The sequence below is a fragment of the Scyliorhinus torazame genome, chromosome 8 (assembly GCF_047496885.1).
Source record: "Scyliorhinus torazame isolate Kashiwa2021f chromosome 8, sScyTor2.1, whole genome shotgun sequence".
Taxonomy (NCBI): domain Eukaryota; kingdom Metazoa; phylum Chordata; class Chondrichthyes; order Carcharhiniformes; family Scyliorhinidae; genus Scyliorhinus; species Scyliorhinus torazame.
Genome location: NC_092714.1, coordinates 232,902,760 through 232,922,529, shown reverse-complemented (window position 1 = coordinate 232,922,529; position 19,770 = coordinate 232,902,760). Strand labels below are relative to the sequence as shown.

Genomic DNA, 19,770 nt, shown 5'->3' with positions numbered 1-19,770 from the left:
CCCCCAGCATTCCCACACTGTTCCCGCCGGCAGCGACCAGGTGTGGGTGGCGCCGGTGGGAAGCCGTCGTTTTGTGCAGGCCACTCGGCCCATCCGGGCCTGAGAATAGCAGGGGTGGCGGAGAATCACCATTTTGGGTGCCTCGGGCGATTCACCGGACTGTGCCGCACAGAACTAGATAGTGCCGATCTCGCCGCTTGGGTGCATCGCGGGAGGGCGTCAGACCGGCGTCGCGTGAAAAAATGGCGCCCCAGGCGATTCTCCCAAACGGCGCGGCATCGGACAATCGCGCCCAAGATTCTTCGTTCTCGAAATGGTAGCCACGACACAGTTCATTCAAAACAATTTTGTCCCCGTTTGTAAGACATGGAATAAATCATCTGCAATTTTACAAGAATATAAATGTTTGTAGTCAGAATCGAATTGGAGCAAAATGGGCAAAGCACCTTAAATATACTCAGGGTAAAACATAGTCATTAAAACTGGCAACAGTGAATTCCTTTTCTGTCTTTTCTTTGGGAAAGTGCATTAGCTTCAGTGCAACTGTCCCGAAAGTGACAAAGGAGCATGCTCGAGTGGTGCAATTACAATTTTTAAGTGTGAGAAGCATTGAGAAATGTCATAGATTTAAATTTTTGTTTGAAATATCTCTATTTTCTCCCCCACTTCACATGAACTGTACTCGTTAAGGCAAAGGACATTAGGGATTCTTGCCCACTGGCAGCAGTTATCAGAAACTCAGACAAATGCTGCTTATGATTTTTCATAAAAAATGAACAATTGACAATTTTTCTGACCATTGTCCAACTGAATTTCCAACTTACATAGGAACATATACAAGATTTGTGAAGACCATTTTGGTCCCTTCTGGCAGATCCTGGAGTTCAAAAACACAACACTGACTACCTGTATCTTTCAATTGAATTACTTGTCAAATTCAAGCCCCAGCATTCTCATAAATTCACTGATGTTCTCAGCTTGATTGTTTGCTGTTTGAATGCCCCATCCAAAGCCGCACGCACTCGGTGTTCTTCCTGTTGCAGCTTTGAGTGCTATCAGAGGTCAGATGTAGCACTGCTTCAACACCTTGACCCCAAACCTGGAAACTGGGTTGACACCTCATTTAAAGATAGCACCCTTATGATCAACAGAGAAGATGATGCCATCAGTCCCAATTGAATTCTAACTAATTCCTATACTAACCTGTTGCATTACCTGCATGCACTCTTGTGAGTTGCCGACTTGATAAATTAAATTACCTTTGTAGATGTTATATTTGAACATTTTGTTTCCAGGTGATGAAGGTGAAACATTAACAGTGACTCATCACGTGTACATGGCTAGCCAAGTGGCTGATGGCATGGCTTATTTGGAACGGCATAAATTTGTCCATCGGGATTTGGCAGCAAGAAATGTTCTTGTTGGAGAAGAGCTCACCTGCAAAGTTGCAGACTTCGGATTAGCAAGATTAATCCGGGTAAGTGACAGACGAGCACTCCAATCCAGTAGGGAACTAGTTCTGAGAATCCAGTCTTCTGGTAGCTACATCTGTTTCTAAGATGAACTGTAAACACATGCTAAATATTATAGAACACAATTCTGTCTCCAATGCATGGACAGGATAGTCCTGAATGCTTCAGCTGCTTGCTCCAGGTAATAATTATTTTCTGTCAACAGAAAGGCTTCTTTATAATATAGAACTTTGGGTTTTAAGAACATAAGAACTAGGAGCAGGAGTAGGCCATTTGGCCCCTCGAGCCTGCTCCACCATTCAATGAGATCATGGCTGATCTTTTGTGGACTCAGCTCCACTTTCCAGCCCGAACACCATAACCCTTAATCCCTTTATTCTTCAAAAAACTGTCTATCTTTATCTTAAAAACATTTAATGAAGGAGCCTCTACTGCTTCACTGGGCAAGGAATTCCATAGATTCACAACCCTTTGGGTGAAGAAGTTCCTCCTAAACTCAGTCCTAAATCTACTTCCCCTTATTTTGAGGCTATGCCCCCTTGTCCTGCTTTCACCCGCCAGTGGAAACAACCTGCCCGCATCTATCCTGTCTATTCCCTTCATAATCTTATATGTTTCTATAAGATCCCCCCTCATCCTTCTAAATTCCAACGAATACAGTCCCAGTCTACTCAACCTCTCCTCGTAATCCAACCCCTTCAGTTCTGGGATTAACCTAGTGAATCTCCTCTGCACACCCTCCAGTGCCAGTACGTCCTTTCTCAAGTAAGGAGACCAAAACTGAACACAATACTCCAGGTGTGGCCTCACTAACACCTTATACAATTGCAGCAGAACCTCCCTAGTCTTAAACTCCATCCCTCTAGCAATGAAGGACAAAATTCCATTTGTCTTCTTAATCACCTGTTGCACCTGTAAACCAACTTTTTGCGACTCATGTACTAGCACACCCAGGTCTCTCTGCACAGCAGCATGTTTTAATATTTGATCATTTAAATAATAATCCCTTTTGCTGTTATTCCTACCAAAATGGATAACCTCACATTTGTCAACATTGTATTCCATCTGCCAGACCCTAGCCCATTCACTTAGCCTATCCAAATCCCTCTGCAGACTTCCAGTATCCTCTGCACTTTTTGCTTTACCACATATCTTAGTGTCGTCTGCAAACTTGGACACATTGCCCTTGGTCCCCAACTCCAAATCATCTATGTAAATTGTGAACAGTTGTAGGCCCAACACTAATCCCTGAGGGACACCACTAGCTACTGATTGCCAACCAGAGAAACACCCATTAATCCCCACTCTTTGCTTTCTATTAATTAACCAATCCTCTATCCATGCTACTACTTTCCCCTTAATGCCATGCATCTTTATCTTATGCAGCAACCTTTTGTGTGGCACCTTGTCAAAGGCTTTCTGGAAATCCAGATATACCACATCCATGGCTCCCCGTTATCTACCGCACTGTTAATGTCCTCAAAAAATTCCACTAAATTAGTTAGGCACGACCTGCCCTTTATGAACCCATGCTGCGTCTGCCCAATGGGACAATTTCCATCCAGATGCCTCGCTATTTCTTCCTTGATGATAGATTCCAGCATCTTCCCTACTACCGAAGTTAAGCTCACTGGCCTATAATAATTTTGGTTTAATTTGGGTTAATTTGGGTTTTGGGTTAAATCTTGTCCAAAAAATGAGATGTTCCCTCAATGCTGCATTGGAATCTCATTTTAGATTAGCATTGAAATCCTGGAGTGCATCTTTAACCCACAATATGACTTTAGAAGAGAAGGTTCTGACAGTGAACCAATCAAACTCTTTGCAAACTGTTGGGTAATTTTTGTCTTGTGTCCGACAGCCAGTCTGATATGCAGGACCCTTCATGCCTGCAGCTGTGTTTATGTCCTCAACCCTGTTTCTAAGCACAAAGAAGGGGGTGGACTTGCACGCACAATGTCATTGGATCAGACCAGCAAAATGGAGGGAGCAGAGCCCAAGTGAGGTTGCGGGGTAGAACACTTGGAATTGTAGGTTTCATGAGGGAGGGATCAGTCGATTGGGCAGAGGATTTGCGTGAGGGGTCACGGCGAACATTTCTGCTCTTTCCTGTACGTAAGCACTCCTATAAAAAACATATTCTTGCTTGATTGCGTTGCTCCGATATCCCCTTACCTGCTGGGTTTCCTAAGCCTTAGCAAACCCTCAGGGTAGTCAGGGAGTATAAATTACTATTCGAACTATGCTACCCTTGGTCTCCTGGAAGCTTGCTTTAAGTATTATGATGAAGAGGCCCACATTGCAAAATCGAATGCTGATATGCTACGCAGCCCACCACAATAAAATTGCAGCAGATATGGGTGTGGATGATTGGGATCACATTACATAATATTAATTATTTAATGCCAACTCAAATCACCCATCAAGGGAGGAGGGATTAAAATTTCCGCCACTTTATCGAAGGCAAGTACTGGATATTTTAGGTGTCCATTGGTTTACATAGGTTGAAGTAGAGTGTTAGCTTGGAATGATTGACATCTTTACGGAGGTTCTCTAATAAGGTACTCTTCCTTCAATCTGTTTTTTTAATGTCTGACATAACATTGTAAGAGCAGCAGTTTATTTTCAGATTTCTGAATGGATCATTTCTTTCATGGGCATTTTAAGACTTGCCATTGTATTATATGGTTCATTGAATCAGTACATAGTGAATACTTGGTGAGGCAGACATGGGACGTGGATGGGGAGAACGATGGATAAAGGCTCAAGGACCCAACAGCCTTTAATGGAACTGGGACAATGTTTCCAGAGAACCAATTCTAATGTGCTTACCTCAGCTTGCGTGGTCTACAGTCCAACCCAATCCAGCCCCACCTTCCCAGAATGAAAATAGTGCATTAGGTGGATTGGCTGTGCCCAATTACCCTTAGTGTCCAAAATGGTTAGGTGGTTTTACTGGGTTACGGGGATAGGGTGGAGGTGTGGGTGCTCTTTCCAAGGGCCAGTGCAGACTCAGTGAGCCGAATGGCCTCCTTCTGCACTATAAATTCTAGGAGACTAATATGCTGAGTTGGGAAAGTTCCTGACGCAAGCTCCCCCCTCATTAGTGAAAACCTGACGCGGCAAGTTAGAATAGGTGATGTATGTGTGTTCATTTAAACACCGTGAGAATATATGGTGAGAACGGCGTGTAGAATCAGTTATTTAGATCCTCATTGCAATGAGAGCAGAGTTGAGAAGGTCAGCTTCTTGAGAAGGGGGCACTTATCAGTCGGCACTTCAACACAGAGCCAAGGATTAGGAGCACTAATCTCGGGCAGGGTGCCATGGCCACTTTTCTAAGGGGATATAGTTTCTTGTCCAGTCAGAGAATGGTAGAGCCACATCATAGCAGTCTCAGAATTTGGAAGTCCGTGTGCCAAGCATGAAGTGCTGAGCTCAAGCTGAATGGCCTCAGCTGCAATAGGGTACTAATTATTGACATGCTTTTCCATTAGCCTTCCCTTGTCTACATCCCACTTCCTGAAGCCTCCCACTGCCCCTGTGATTGTGTGGAACCCTCAATCTGTGATGACAGCCCACCGCCCCCACGTCACAACTGCACTGAAGTTCCTGTCCTAGGTTTCCCTTCCCTCTGAGCAGTCCTTCCAAAATGGCACCAGAAGGCTGCCTCGAATATTCTGATGGTCAGACTTGCCGATGACACGCCCACTCACCCAGCCCCCTTCCACTACCCTGTCCCACCTCCACTCACCCCTGTCCCCCCAACTCACCTCTCTGTTGCTTCCGGCTCATCTCCTATTCCCCCGACTCGCCCCGTTCCCCCGACCCGCCCTCTTGTTCCCCCCAACTCACCCCCCGTTCCCCTCCTGACTCATCCCCTGTTCCCCCCGACTCGCCCCCGGTTCCCCCCGACACGCCCCCTGTTCCCCCAGACTCGCTTCCTGTTCCCCCCGACTCGCCCCGTTCCCCCCAACTCGCCCCCTATTCCCCCCAACTCATCCCGTTCCCCCCGACTCACTCCCTGTTCGCCCCCGACTCATCCCCTGTTCCCCCCGACCCGCCTCCTTTCCCCTCCGACCCGCCTCGTGTTCCCCCCGACTCACCCCCTGTTCCCCCAACTCGTCCCGTTCCCCCCCGACTCACCCCCTGTTCCCCCCCCAACTCTCATCCTGTCACCTTGACTCACCCTTGTTCCCCCAACTTTTCCTGTCGCCCCTGACTCACTCACTGTCCCTCCCGGCTCACACCCTTTTACCCTCTCTCCTGCCTGAAGACATGGAGAAGTTCTGCGAGAACTGTGCCAGCTTGAGCGCACTCACTCCTGAGCTACTCTCGAGTTCTGTTCACCAGGTGCACAGCTTTTAAAACCAGTTGTACATTGCGCCATTCTGACATCACATCGCTGTGGATGTATTATTTAATGTGGGAGTAAGATTCCAACATATGGGCTAATAATGATCTGTTACAATGATGTTCCCAACGTTGAATGGCAGGAAATTCAACCCACCGTGGACGGGAGGTGAGGGGACGATCACGTCCTGCATTTACATCGACATGGGACGTGACAAAGCCTTCTCGTGATATTTTCCGCTCTCGCCACCAAACCCGCCCGATGCGAACGGGAGCAGAAAATCCCAACCAACCTCTGTGTCTACCCTGTCAAGCCCTTTCAGAATCTTGTATGTTTCCACGAGATCACTTCTCATTCTTCAAACTCCAGAGAATATAGACCCAATTTATTCAGCTTCTCACCGTAGGTCAACTCCCTCATCCCAGGGACTAGTCTCGTGAACCTTCGCTCTGTTGTCTCCAATGGAAGTATATCCTCCCTTAATCATGGAGACCGAAACTGAACACAGTAGTCCAGCTGTGGTCTCACCAAAGTCCTTGTACAATTGTCGACTATGTTACTCTTGTACTGTAATCCCCAGAAATAATAGTTAACATGCCATTATTTCTTTCTAGTTGCTTGTTGTATCTGCATGCTAAGTTTTTGTGTTCCTTATGTGAGTACGCCCAAGTCTCTCTGAACATCAACATTTGCAAGTTTCACTGAGTTTGACCCCTGAGACAAGTCCATTCAAGAGGGCATATTATAGAGATCCATGGCCGCAGCATAGGGGCACAGGTATTTTACCCACTGGGAATCTGTATCAGAAAATTGGACGTGCATGTCCAATGACTTTCCATTTGATTACCTTAATTTTTAAAAATTTAGTTACGGGATGTGGGCATCGCTGGCTAGTTGCCTTCTTGAACTCTGCAGTCCTGTAGGTGTAGGTACACCCACAGTGCTTTAAGGGAGGGAGTTCCAGGATTTAGACCCAGCGACAGTGAAGGAACGGTGATATATTTCCAATTCAGGATGGTGAGTGACTTGGAGGAGAATCTCCAGGTGGTGGTGTTTCGATGTATCTGTGGCTTATCCTTCTATATGGTGGCGGTTGTGGATTTGGAAGGTTAAGGAATCTTGATGCGTTCCTGTGGATGGTACACACGGCTACCACTGTTCATCGATGGTGGAGGGATTGATGTTTGTGGTAGGGGGAGCAATCAAGCCGGATGCTTTATCCTGAATGGTGTCAAGCTTCCTGAGTATTGTTGGAGCTGAACTCATCCAGACAAGAGGAGAGTATTCCATCACACTTCTGACTTGCACCTTGTAGATGGTGGACAGGCTTTGGATAATCAGGAGGTGAGTTTCTCACCACATGATTCCTAGCCTTTGATCTGCTCTTGAAGCCACAGTGTTTAAATGACTAGTTCAGTTCCTGGTTATGGTAACCCCCAGGGTGTTGATAGTGGGGCTTCAGGGATGGCAATACCATTGAATGTCAAGGGTGATGTTTAGGTCCTCTCTTATTGGAGATTGTTATTGTCTGGCACTTGTATGGCACGAATGTAACTTGCCACTTGTCAGCCCAAGCTTGGATACTGTCCAGGTCTTGCTGATTTGGACATGGACTGCTTCATTATCTGAGGAGTTGTGAACGGTGCTGGACTTGTGCCACCATGAATATCATGTTTGTGACTATAACAAATTCCTTATTTTCATTGAGCAGGATGATGTGTATCATGTCCGTGCTGGGACTAAAATACCTGTAAAGTGGACAGCACCAGAAGCTGCAAACTACCAGAGATATTCAGTGAAGTCAGATGTATGGTCCTTTGGTATTCTTCTATATGAAATGGTGACTTATGGCGAAGAACCTTACAAGGGTAAGTAAATTGAATTTTATTTTAAATTTAGAGTACCCAATTCATTTTTTCCAATTAAGGGGCAATTTAACATGGCCAATCCACCTACCCTGCACATCTTTGGGCTGTGGGGGCAAAACCCACGCAAACACGGGCAGAATGTGCAAACTCCACACCGACAGTGCCCCAGAGCCAGGATGGAACCTGGGACCTCGGCGCCGTGAGGCAGCAGTGCTAACCACTGCACCACCGTGCTGCCCTGCAAATTGAAAATTCTGAGGTATTCTGCAAGCAGGACTTTATATTGTATTCATAATTTAATTTGATTTTGCAGGAATGACAAACAAGGAAGTCATGGATCGAGTAAACGATGGTTATAGAATGCCTTGTCCAGAAAACTGTTCCCAAGACATATATGGAATAATGCTTAGGTGCTGGAACGAGTCTGAGGAAAGCCGCCCACCCTTTAGTGCGCTGTTGGATGAACTTAATTCATTATATACTGCATATTATTACAAAAACCAAGACCAAGCTCAGTGAGGACACAATAATATTGCTGCTGCTGGTGCAATGCCAGATGGAACTGCACGTGAATCAGTTCTTAAAACAATACTTTGCAATAATAGTATTTTTTTCTTAACTTTTGTTGCAATAGCACACTTGGCAGTGAAATAATTGCCTCAAAATTATGGTGGGCAAAATTTATATATATTTTTTGTCCTGAGGCACAACCCATAACTATTTGATCCTGATGCGTATGATCTGCGTTATGTACCTGGAAGAAGCTGGTTAGATTTTGCCGATGGGAACCAAGTTAAGTCAAGAAAATCCTTGGTTGATTGAGGCAGTCGGAGTCGGCCGGAAGTGGCGCCCAGTTCGCAGTGGAGGTTTTGCTGGTAAATGGGCCTAGGCTTCGTCGATGCCATGGGCGTCAAGATGATGCCCATGGCATCGCCATTGTGAGTGAAGTTGTGGACCACAGTCTCAGCTTCCCACCACAAATTATTGGTGCTCACATTGATGAATTGCAAGATATCCTAAAGAGAATGGATGAAGAGGGAAGATAATCTGGTCAGTCGTTAGGGCAGTTTCCTTGGTGGGGGCTCACCTTCAGTCTGTAAAAATCCTGCCGCATGGCCTGTCGAACATCCTGGTTGATTCGGGGAGACAGGGCTGGAGAAGAACTTTACGTGGGGCCTGGACTGCTGAAGGGAGCTGGGAGTGAACTCTTGGCCGAATTTGAAATTGGCTGCCTTGCTTTCATAATCTAGATTTGAAGGGTCGCCGTTTTGAGTTTGATGGAGCACGTTGCATCCGGTCTTCGAGGCCTGGGGTCAGTTGGAGGCCCTGACCACTGGTCTTTCTTTGTCTTGTCCTCGGTGTTCATTGAGAGGGGTAAAGGTAGCTGGACACAACGGGTCTTCGGCCCCACTGGGGCCTAGGCGCCTCCTTACCCAGGCTCCAGAACGACGACACAGTGGAGGTGCAGAGGCTTTGTTTAAATTCTGGCTGGATCCTGGTTATTGTTCGATGATCTTGTCATGGCTTTGGCCTTTCCAAGCTCCATGGATGGTTATATTATCCTGCAGTTCATCACTAATCCTGAACTTTGTTCCCTTGTGATTTTACTCCTGTTTTCATGTTATCTTTTATCCTGACAAGGGTGTATGACATATGAACACAGATGAGTTTGTGACCTGTTATACTGTGAAAATCATGCTGTGATGGCTACATGACATGAGGGTTGTGCAGTTTTAAATTTTTTAATGTGCTGTAATCCATGTTCTTACACTGAGTGGGTACATTTATTTGGCACCATTCACTTTATAGATAAGATGAATGGCGCCACAGCAGGGTGGCAGATAGGTGGGTTGCTTTGGAGGTGGCTGGCACGATTCTATAAGTCCTTATTGTGGGTGAGGAAATCCCCCCATTAGACCTATTGGTGTCATGTTTTTCTTTTGTACTTTTGTTATTTTGAGAGTAGGAAATCATTGCTGGTCTCCTCTGAAGGTACAGACGGATCATGTAACTTGGAAAAGACTGGGTTCCTTCTTCTGTTTCTGTTGTTGGTGCCTTTGGTGTTACAGTAATGGGGGGAGTTATATGCTAGTACGTGCCCGGGCATGGTCGTTTCTAAGAGTGATGTGAGTATCCTTGGCTTGTCTGCCAATATTCTAAAATAGCTTCAGCCTAATTTAGCTCGGTTGAGTAGGTATGGGCAGTATTAACTAAGTGTATCTGGGTCAGGTGGAGGGTACGTTGACTGGAGGAATAGGCCACCCTCAACCAAGATATCCCTTTTCGAGCATTTCTGGACTTTTCTTCTTGAGATTTGGTTCCCCTGGGAATGTAGTATCGTATTGACTGTGGTGTCTGAGTGCGAATCTGAGTGCTTCGGCTCAGCATTGTTGAGTCTTCCTTCAGTTGGAGATTAGGCTGGATGGAGGAGTAGATTGTCCTCCTCCAAGTGATCTAATATAGGGACTTCTAGACTGTCCTATTCTTGAGGCTTGGTTTCCCTTGGGGGTGGGGGGTGGGGGGGCGGGGTGGCAGCATCCTCTTTCTTATAAGGTTACGCTGTTCTCATCCTTGTATCCTTTCTGCAGAAGTGTACATTGCCAGTCCATGTCGGACATCTATTGGCTAATCCTTATGTTCCTCCATCTCTGGGTCTTCTCTTTATTTGGGTAGGTGAGGAGCTGATTTGTTATGTTTATTCTTGGGGTGTGTCCCTTTTCTTTCCCTGAGATATCCTGTTGATGGGTGTCTTGACGATTCTTTATCTCCTTGACAGAGAGTGGTTTAAGCTTTCCGGTGCGAGCGTGGCCTGAACGTTGCATCTGATCTGGATGGAGAGGAGTGAGGTCTGTTATGTTGCAAGTCTTGGTATGGTGTTAAAATTCTTGGTTGCTTTATGGAGGAGGGTGTATACCACTGGGCCATGTTTTCATAGCTTTTTCCTAAGACTCCCCCACTCTTTTCAGTACCCTTTTATCCTTTCATTTTCCATATGAAGGGAGGCATCAACCACATCAATTACAAGCTGGACCAATTGTATGAATATTTGCTGGTCCTCTCTGTATATCGATGTGGAATAATGATCCCTCCGTACTGTACTAGATTTTGGGGGTTTGTTGCGTCTGATGGCTGTATGCAAGATATTGCCTTAGAACTAAGGTCTTCCGCAAATTCTTTCTGCATTTCTCTTTCTTTGTTTTGGGATTAAAGAATTGTTTACTGGATCCTGTAAGGGTACAGGCAGGTCTCTTATCCGAGAAAGGGACTTTATAATGTGTCACTGGTGCCACTAGTATAATGGAGTTCGGGGGGGAATGTTTTGGTGCACACCAGAACAGGGCATGAAAATCTCACCCTATATTCTCTTTGTCTGTATGAGCAATTGCTACATTTGAAGGTGGGCACCTTTTTTTAAACCATGTTTTCATGACTTCTTCTCTCCTCTTCTCCCTCATTTCCAGTTAACCGTTCACCGTTTTTCTTGTTATAAACGGAGGCACCAAGCTTAATCCTGTCTTTTTCTGTATTCAGGTACACATAGGTATTTATACTGGACAATACCAGTTTTGAGGGTTTGTTGCGTTATTTGTAAAAATGGAAAAACTCTAATAAAAATATATATTTTAAAAAGTAACAGAGGAGGCAATGTGACATAAATGCATTAAGTTTTGTTCACTAATGGGAACAAGAGTAAGTTTTAATCCACTGTTTGTAAATATTATTAGGCAACAAAAGGAAAGTAATTGAACAGCCAAACAATATAAAAGTACAACAATTTTACATCTACAATTTAAGGTGTTTTTGAATAAAGAGGATACAAGTTTAACCAACATGAATTACATTGTGAAACACGTTTGATCTATCTGTTTCAGAGCACAGCTAGTCTGGTACCATAAAAACACTTGTGGCTTTCATGCAGCAGGTCTAGTTCCTGAAAGTTATATTAGGCTAGAATTTACTGTTGGCAAAATTAATCAAACTATATGTGTGATTTTTCTTAGTCTGGTATCTTAGCACAGGTGGTACATGGTTTTTTAAAAATGGATCAGCACTTCTGCTAAAATAGAGGACCAAAGAATGTCATACAAGTAGCTTCCAAGGCTTTGACAACCTGACAATACTTTTATTTATAAAACTGAATGTAGCAGCGCCGTTCAAAGCTTTTAGAAAGCCTGAGGCCAGGATTTTCTCACCCCACCTTGATAGGGCCTGCCACAGGGGATGCAGTGGGCCAGCCAAAAATCCATTGACATTCTGCGGTATTGGAAAATGCTGTCCTCCATTCCTGGGTTTACCCGCAATTTAAACAACAAAAGAGGCCAAGCAGATTCCTGCAAGCAGAAGCTGAAGACGTGGAGACAAATTAAAAAAAGAAATTGGGATCCATTAATAAAACACTTTTTTTAAATGCAGCATTCTTCTTCTTTAAACATGTTTGCTGAGTTATAACTGTTGGCATAGAGAATGTTCCTTCTACATTTTACTGCATAAGCTAAACTCGTATGAAAAGGTGCATCAACATAAATTTTACATGCGGTTCCCAGCTTGCAGTCTCATTAGTCATAGATCATAGATTATCGTAGAATTTACAGTGCAGAAGGAGGCCATTCGGCCCATCGAGTCTGCACCGGCTCTTGGAAAGAGCACCCTACCCAAGGTCAACACCTCCACCCTATCCCCATAACCCAGTAACCCCACCCAACACTAAGGGAAATTTTGGACACTAAGGGCAATTTATCATGGCCAATCCAACTAACCTGCACATCTTTGGACTGTGGGAGGAAACCGGAGCACCCGGAGGAAACCCACGCACACACGGGGAGGATGTGCAGACTCCGCACAGACAGTGACCCAAGCCGGAATCGAACCTGGGACCCTGGAGCTGTGAAGCAATTGTGCTAACCACCATGCTACCGTGCTGCCCTTACTTCTAGGGCAAAGGCATGGGTTCAAGAAAGAGATAGAACATTAAAGAGCAAATTCTACATTTAGCACAGCTGATTTTCTACCTCAATGTCTTAGCTGGGCACCTCATTAAGGTTTGCGAATCCAACTCCTATCATAGGATATATCAAAAGATATACATCATGTATATCAAACTCTAATGCAATTTCCAGGTGGAGGCGGGTGGAGCTTGCATCATACCCACTCGTCACCCATTGGTACTTGGCATGGCGTTGCCTGTTAAGCAGACCCTGCAGGGGTTGCTGAAAATCATTCTGGAAACATATATATAGATTGCCAGAATGATTTGTTCTGTTGAGCCAGGAGGATGTTTTGTCCTTTTGACGCTCCACCCCCAACCGGTTTCCCCCCCCCCCCCCCCAACCCCCACTCCTCCGCATTGGATTTTCCACTGCTCTCCTGATAGGTCAGCTGCCTTTGAATGTTGTCTTGGCAATCGCTAATCAGCTGCAAACATGGCTTGACCACCAAGACCTCACACTGGGAACATCAGGTGATCACGGCATACATGGTATGCCCAATATCCACCAAAAGTGAAAATTAGTGCCAACATTATGATTTTTCGCCCTCCCCTACCACTTGCACCTCCCAGACCATTGCAGTGGTGGTAAGTTATATCACAAAACCCTCCTATTACTTACTCTTTTGCTTCTCCTTTAAGCATCTTGCCTTATTTCACCCCTCTCGCCTCCCATTTAGTATCCTCGCTCTTTATTGCCCTTAAGTTACCGGCAGGGAGTCTCACTTCAATAGGTGTGTGTTGCAAAACTGGGGCGTGCCTCTTCGTCTCCGATCTACTGTCCTGCTGGTACTGCAGATAATCAAATCCACCCTGACATTTCATTCAAAACAAGAAGAGAAAACAATATTCCTCCCCGCAACCCCCACACCAGCCTCTGCAAACCATACTTATAGTAAAATTGACTCAGTAGATAATCATAGAATTTACAGTGCAGAAGGAGGCCATTCAGCCCATCGAGTCTGCACCGGCTCTTGGAAAGACCACCCTACCCAAGGTCAACACCTCCACCCTATCCCCATAACCCAGTAACCCAACCCAACACTAAGGGCAATTTTGGACACTAAGGGCAATTTTAGCATAGCCAATCCACCTAGTAGTAAACCGTGTTCTGAAAAAAGAACTTAATTTGCTTTTTTATGATTTAATAGCTAACCATTTGCATGTTTTAAAGAGAAACAGCTTTGAAATTGTTGTTGGCTATGTTCGTGGGAAAATATTTAATTGATCTGTATGAAATTTCTCAAATTTGCTATTTTGACAGATGTTATCCCATTTATTTTTAACTGCATTGTTAAGAGGAGAATTTTAGCCCCCAAAATAGGTCAAGTTAGAAGTTAGTATTTTTAAAATGTCAAACCCACCTGTTTCTGGTTTTAACACAAATGGGACAGAAGTGGCTGGTGGGGCATGGGCAGCCAATCAGCTTTCAGCAGGCCGGCTGGTTGGTAATGGATTTTAAGGTTGCTGAATGCCTCCATTTTAACTTTTTATTTTCCACTTTTAACTAATAATGTTAACTGAGGTTCCCCAGTCTCATGGAACCTGATGGGTAAAAGGAGACAAGAATGGATGTAACCAAAAGGTACGTGCCTCTACAGCACTGCTTGTGGGCCAGATGGAGCACAAGTGTTTCTCCCATCACCCCACCCCACTAAGTTTACCTGCTTCTACCTCCATGGGTCACTGACTTCCCCTGACTGCCATCTTGTTACCCTCGACCTCCATCTCACTCCCCCTCCTGCCACCATACTTTCCTCGCCCCCCCCCCCCAATTGCCATCTCGCTACCTGCAATCTCTACCCCCTCCCTCCCATCACTATCGCCTGCCAATCGCAAAGTCTCATCTGCCCTCTGATTGGATGTGTCTTGTGCTGTAGGAATTGCCACCTGACAGCCAGCCAGCCAATCAATGAGGCTGGCTCTTGCGATTTTGTACAGTGAAAAACCACAGGGATTCCATGTTTCCCATCAATAGCCTATTTGTCTTCGTTCCAAAGACACAGTCCCATAAAAATGTTTGCGAAAATAGCAGACCTGAGAATTAGTTTTAAAATGTGAAAACTTTTCACCCCATAATATCACCAAGTTGAGACATTCAAATTTTAAACATAATTTTGTAATGTGGAATACAGGAGATTAGAAAATTTTGAGTCTGCTTACTTGTAAATTTATGAATAAAGAACAAGCCCGCTGCAGTCACCGTGAGAGATCTTTACTCAAGTGTTTCTGTACAATACGATTCTTCCTGTAGTTTCCATATTTTTGTTTCATTTGCCAGTATATTTTGTTTTTGATATACCTGAAAACAAATATAGAAGTGAAAGCCACTTACCTGCTAATGTTTGCCTGAGACACTGATTTTTTTTAATGCAGTCAGTGCCACTTATATTTACAGTAAAGTTGGAAGTCATTATGTTCTATATTGACCTTTAACACAGAGTCCCCAAACTCTGTAACTGCCTCAGCCATTGGCTATTTTGCTCATAGCGACTGAGCCATGCTGGTGTTACGACAGACAATTCCAGCCCCACTTGACCCGGAGTCACAACACAAGTGAATTAACCAATAATTCTTAGAAAAATATCCAAGTCTTTGGCCCTTGGCTGCCCAATAATTACAGTCACCAGGTTTGTAGGTTTAAACACAATTACTGTTTATTTACAACAAGAACTATAATGGAATATGCAGCAAAACAACTGGTCAACTATTATCTAAATCCCCACTTTAACTTGCCCCCACCCTCTACACACACAAGACAGAGAAACACAGAGGGGAATAAAAGGGGTTAAAAACTGGAGCCATCTGGGATGGCCACTTTCAGTATATAAAATGGACACTCGCAGAGCATACAGGGAAAAATGGACAATGCAAAGCAACAAGCAGGCACAGAGGCTGAATGTATATTTGGAAGGCAGTCTGCAGATGGAACCGAAACCCTGGGTCGATTTACATATTGATGGCCCATCTCCGGGAAACAACGAACTAGTGCTCAGGTAGCCAATCCTGTCCCAGACAGTCCGGCGCCACTACCCCAGCAAGAAGACACAAACAAAGCAAGGCCAATGGCCACTTAGGACACGCCTAGTCATCAAGGCACCCGCCCCTTTATTGGCTCAGATCGATGACAATGATCAAGAAGCTGCCCAATTAATTGGGACCAAGTTTAAGGCCCACCTAAAAGCGCGCGAAGCCCCTCCAAGTATAAGAAGGAACCCCCGCCAAAGGTTCACTCTCTTGGAATTGGCTCTCAACCGGAGAGACCCTTCCACCTGTACCACCAGAAGCAAGTAAGTTCAAGTTCAACGCTCGCTACCAGATGGACGACCTTAGCTGTACTCCTGTTACCTCTTCGAACCCACCAGCCTCAGACCCGAACAATGGCCATTGTTCCTCTGACCTAAGTGGGCACCCGAAGTAAAGTATAGGTGTTAGTGATAGATGTAGTTTAGCCTGTAGTGTTATTGTGCATGAGTAAATCATACTGTATGTAAAAATAGTAGTATTGACTTTGAACTAACTAACTGGTGTATTGGCTCTTTGATCGGTATTCGGTTGAACCTTGTGGCGGTATCGAGAGATACCTGGCGACTCTGAAAGCATACTCATAATTAGGATTAAGAAAGGCGACCTTATTAACGGCCATATTTATAGCAAGTAAGTATAGCAACATTACTGGCGGCATCTGACAGACTCGACCTAGAAGTGGCTTTGTCACTCCGAGAGAACCCAAATTTGTATTAGAAACCCAATTGTAAAAAGTAAAAACCACATGCGTAAGACCAATATCGATCAAACCTCCAAGATTCGGAAGTGTGTTAGTTGCATGTGTACTAACAAGGGATATAAGGGAACCTTGATAGATTTTGTTGCGTAAAACTGTCGGGGGTTTTGTAGACCGGAAAATAGCTTGAGCTGTACCCATATTTGCATCATCGCTTTATTCCCCCCAGTTCCAAATTTACGGTAGAAACCCAGAGATAACAGGAGAGATGGCAATGAAGGCAATGGAATGCCTTATGAACCCCCAGGAATTCAAGGTTGCAGCGACCAATAGAGCAGGGCAGTGTCCCGTATGGGAAGAGGAAATTCGGAAATATCTAAAAGGGAAAGGATGGCCCCTTTGGAGCGAATTTTGTGCAAATGAGGAAACAGGTCCCAGAAGTATAGGACATATTGGTGGGGTAACTTGACCGAGATTCAGAAGAAAAGCTTAGGAAAAGCTTGTAAGTGATGGCAATCGTGTCCTGCTTGGCACAATTGCGAGGCACAGAGGAGGTTGTGAAGACGCTCCGCAGAGAGATTCAGGACAGAGAGAAGAATAGTGAGGGAGACGTTAGCGAGTGCGAGAAAGTTAACAGGCAACTTAAAGAGCAGTTAGCGGCGAAGGACAAGGAGATGGCTGATGTCAAACGAGCACACCAATCTTGTCTCGCTCACCTAAGCAGCTTTCAGTCACAGTATGATAAGGCCTACCAAGACACACAACGCACGGTGTTGGTACGAGAAGAGACAGAACTTCAAGTTGAGCAATTAAAGAAACAATGTCAGGATTTAAAAGCGGCCCTACAAGCACTCCACAGTTCCACGACGGAACAAAGGCAGAGTTCGGAAGACCACGTCAAATGCCGAAAGCAAATTGCAGACCTGCAATCCCTGCTTTCAGTACAAAATGGTTTCCAAGATACATTTGGACCCCAGTTAGATTAGGAAAATGGCCCCGATTGGCAGGAGTTAAATGAAACTGCCCATCGCTATGTACATGAAACATGTACTCAGGATAAAACTCAGAAAAGGAAAGCACCCCCCACCCCCGACTGCACAGGCAGAGCACAATCCCATGAACCCTGTCACCACACAGCGCAGGGCCACAACAGAGGGAGACCCGATTTTCTGTCCACCACCCCATTAACCGTCACCCAATTAAGGGACGTGTATGACAAAATAACACCGTTCCAACCCACATCGGACCCGCACCATCATTTTGCGAAAGTCAAACAACAGGCGACCATGTACGGCCTGGACGAAAGAGAGCAAGTTATGCTCACAGTTTTGAGCCTCGACCCCTCAGTCGTGGCAGCCCTTCCCGACTCACAAAATGTAGGAGGACGCACCCTCCAAGAAATGCATGCAGCGATCCTAGATGCGATCGGCTACAATAAGGGAGATCCCGTAGAAGGACTCAATAAATGCAGGCAGAAAAAGACCGAGATCTCAACAGCGTTTGCTGGACGCCTGTGGACCCACTTCACAACAGTATTTGGAGAGTTAGCCCGCGCCCATTTGACACCAGAGAATATGGCCAAATGGATTTGAATCCTAGTCTCCCACGCGACCGAAGCAGGACAGAGAGCTTGCACCAATTATGATCCCTCAGACGAGACACACAATGAGAAATGGGTTTTAAAAAGATTATCCCGAGCTTGGGAACAGTCCCTTCAGGGAAAGTCAGGATGTGGAAAAGCAGATGAAGAGCAGGCAAATGCTACCATGCATCCAGTCAGGACACATTAAAACCCCGCATGGGTAAACGAGGGAAGAAACAGCCCACAGCAGCCTAAATCCCAAGAGTGCTACAATTGCGGACAGTTAGGACATTACGCCCGAGAGTGCAATGCCCCCCAGAAACAGCAGCTAAACCAACAGGCAAATACCCTAAATAAGAACAGAGCCAAGCCCATTCACAGTGTTAGCGCCCGTTTCGAGAACGCAAACATGAACAGCACCGATTGACGGTGTTCGGACTCCCCAACTTGGGTCTGTGACAACCTTTGGGACAAGTTCAGAAGACCGGTTGTAGCAGGCACAATCCGGGGACACCCCGTAGAATTTCTTTGGGACACAGGAGGGTCCCGTACCACGCTAAATTCCTCCACAATCACTTCCGGTGGTGCCCTCGAGGAAGCAGGTCGCAGGTCGGATCGCTCCTGCCCGCGATGGGCAAACGGACTTTTTAAATGGCCTTTTGCGGGACCTGGTGATCTGGTTAGGTTGAGGGGACGATAGGGAAGAGGCTTCCCCCCCCCCAGGGTATGAGCAGCTGGACCAGAAGTGGTCAGGTGGAACGTCAGGGCTCGAAGCGGGAGCAGCGGGGACCCCAGGCCAGGCGGCGAAACATGGCGGACGGCAGGGACCAGGGAGCGGAGGCTCACTGGCCAAGGGAGCAGCAGATGGAGTTTTTTAAGAACTGCTTCGCCGAATTGAAGAGGGACATGTTGGACCCGATGAGGGCGATAATGGACCGAATGGTCGAGGCGCAGGCGGTCCAGGAGAAGGCGCTCAGGGAGGTCAAGGTGAAGCTCTCCAGCCAGGCGGACACGGTGGCGGAGCTGGAGAACGAAGTGGAAGAGCTGAACTCCTGCCAGAGGAGGATGCAGGAGCAGCTTGAAGAGCTGGGGAACAGAGCCAGGAGGCAGAATTTGAGGATCGTTGGCCTCCCCGAGGGCTGCGAGTGGTCGGATGTGGGTGCATACGTGAAAGGTATGCTTGAGGCGCTGATGGGGCCGGAGGCCTTCCCCCGACCCCTGGAGTTGGATGGGGCGCATAGGGCCCCTGCAAGGAAGCCCAGGACGGGCGACCGACCGAGTGCCTTGGTGGTCCGCTTTCACCGGCTTGCTGACAGGGAACGTGTGCTGCGATGGGCCATGGCGGAGAGAAGCAGCAGATGGGAGAACTGCGAGGTGCGCATCTACCAGGACTTGGGAATGGAGCTGGCCAAGAGACGTGCAGGATTCATCAAGGTAAAGGCAGCCCTCTACAAAAAGGTGAGGTTTGGAATGCTGTATCCTGCGAAGCTTTGGGTTACGTTTGAGGAACTCCACCACTACTTTGAGACACCAGAACAGGTTTGGACTTTTATTAAAGAAAATAAACTGGACTTGAACTAACGGGCACTTAGTTTTCTCAGTGCTCTACAGTGGCGGTGGTCTGTTAACCTAATTTGCTCTGACTAGATGTGAACTTTTATTAAAAGAAGAAGCTGGACTTGAACTAAAGGACTCTGGGCTCTCAGAGCTTTCGTGTGGCGGCAGTTTGTTAAATTATCCTGTACTGTAATGTTCTATCCAAGATTGTTTTCAGCCGGGACAGAGA

The 19,770-nt window shown here is 45.9% G+C and overlaps 1 protein-coding gene and 1 long non-coding RNA gene across 4 annotated transcripts in view; one reads left to right on the top strand and one right to left on the bottom strand.

Annotated features, from left to right (window-relative positions):
- LOC140428452 (tyrosine-protein kinase Srms-like) overlaps window positions 1-19,770 on the top strand; it is a 95,754-nt gene that overhangs the window by 69,162 nt on the left and 6,822 nt on the right. For 2 of the 3 annotated variants that reach the window (XM_072514928.1, XM_072514927.1), the window contains exons 6-8: window positions 1,296-1,477; window positions 7,538-7,694; window positions 8,008-10,197. In XM_072514928.1, the coding sequence (XP_072371029.1) occupies window positions 1,296-1,477; window positions 7,538-7,694; window positions 8,008-8,213 (545 nt within the window). In that variant the 3' untranslated portion in view covers window positions 8,214-10,197. Of the gene's footprint in view, window positions 1-1,295; window positions 1,478-7,537; window positions 7,695-8,007; window positions 10,198-19,770 lie in introns of those variants that run through there. The other variant, XM_072514929.1, reaches the window with a different exon arrangement.
- LOC140428454 (uncharacterized) overlaps window positions 11,405-19,770 on the bottom strand; it is a 126,183-nt gene continuing 117,817 nt past the window's right edge. Inside the window, exons 4-6 of the long non-coding RNA XR_011948786.1 lie at window positions 14,842-14,980; window positions 13,301-13,470; window positions 11,405-12,038 (exon numbers count right to left, since the gene is read on the bottom strand). This is a non-coding gene — a long non-coding RNA (uncharacterized lncRNA). The remainder of the gene's footprint in view (window positions 12,039-13,300; window positions 13,471-14,841; window positions 14,981-19,770) is intronic.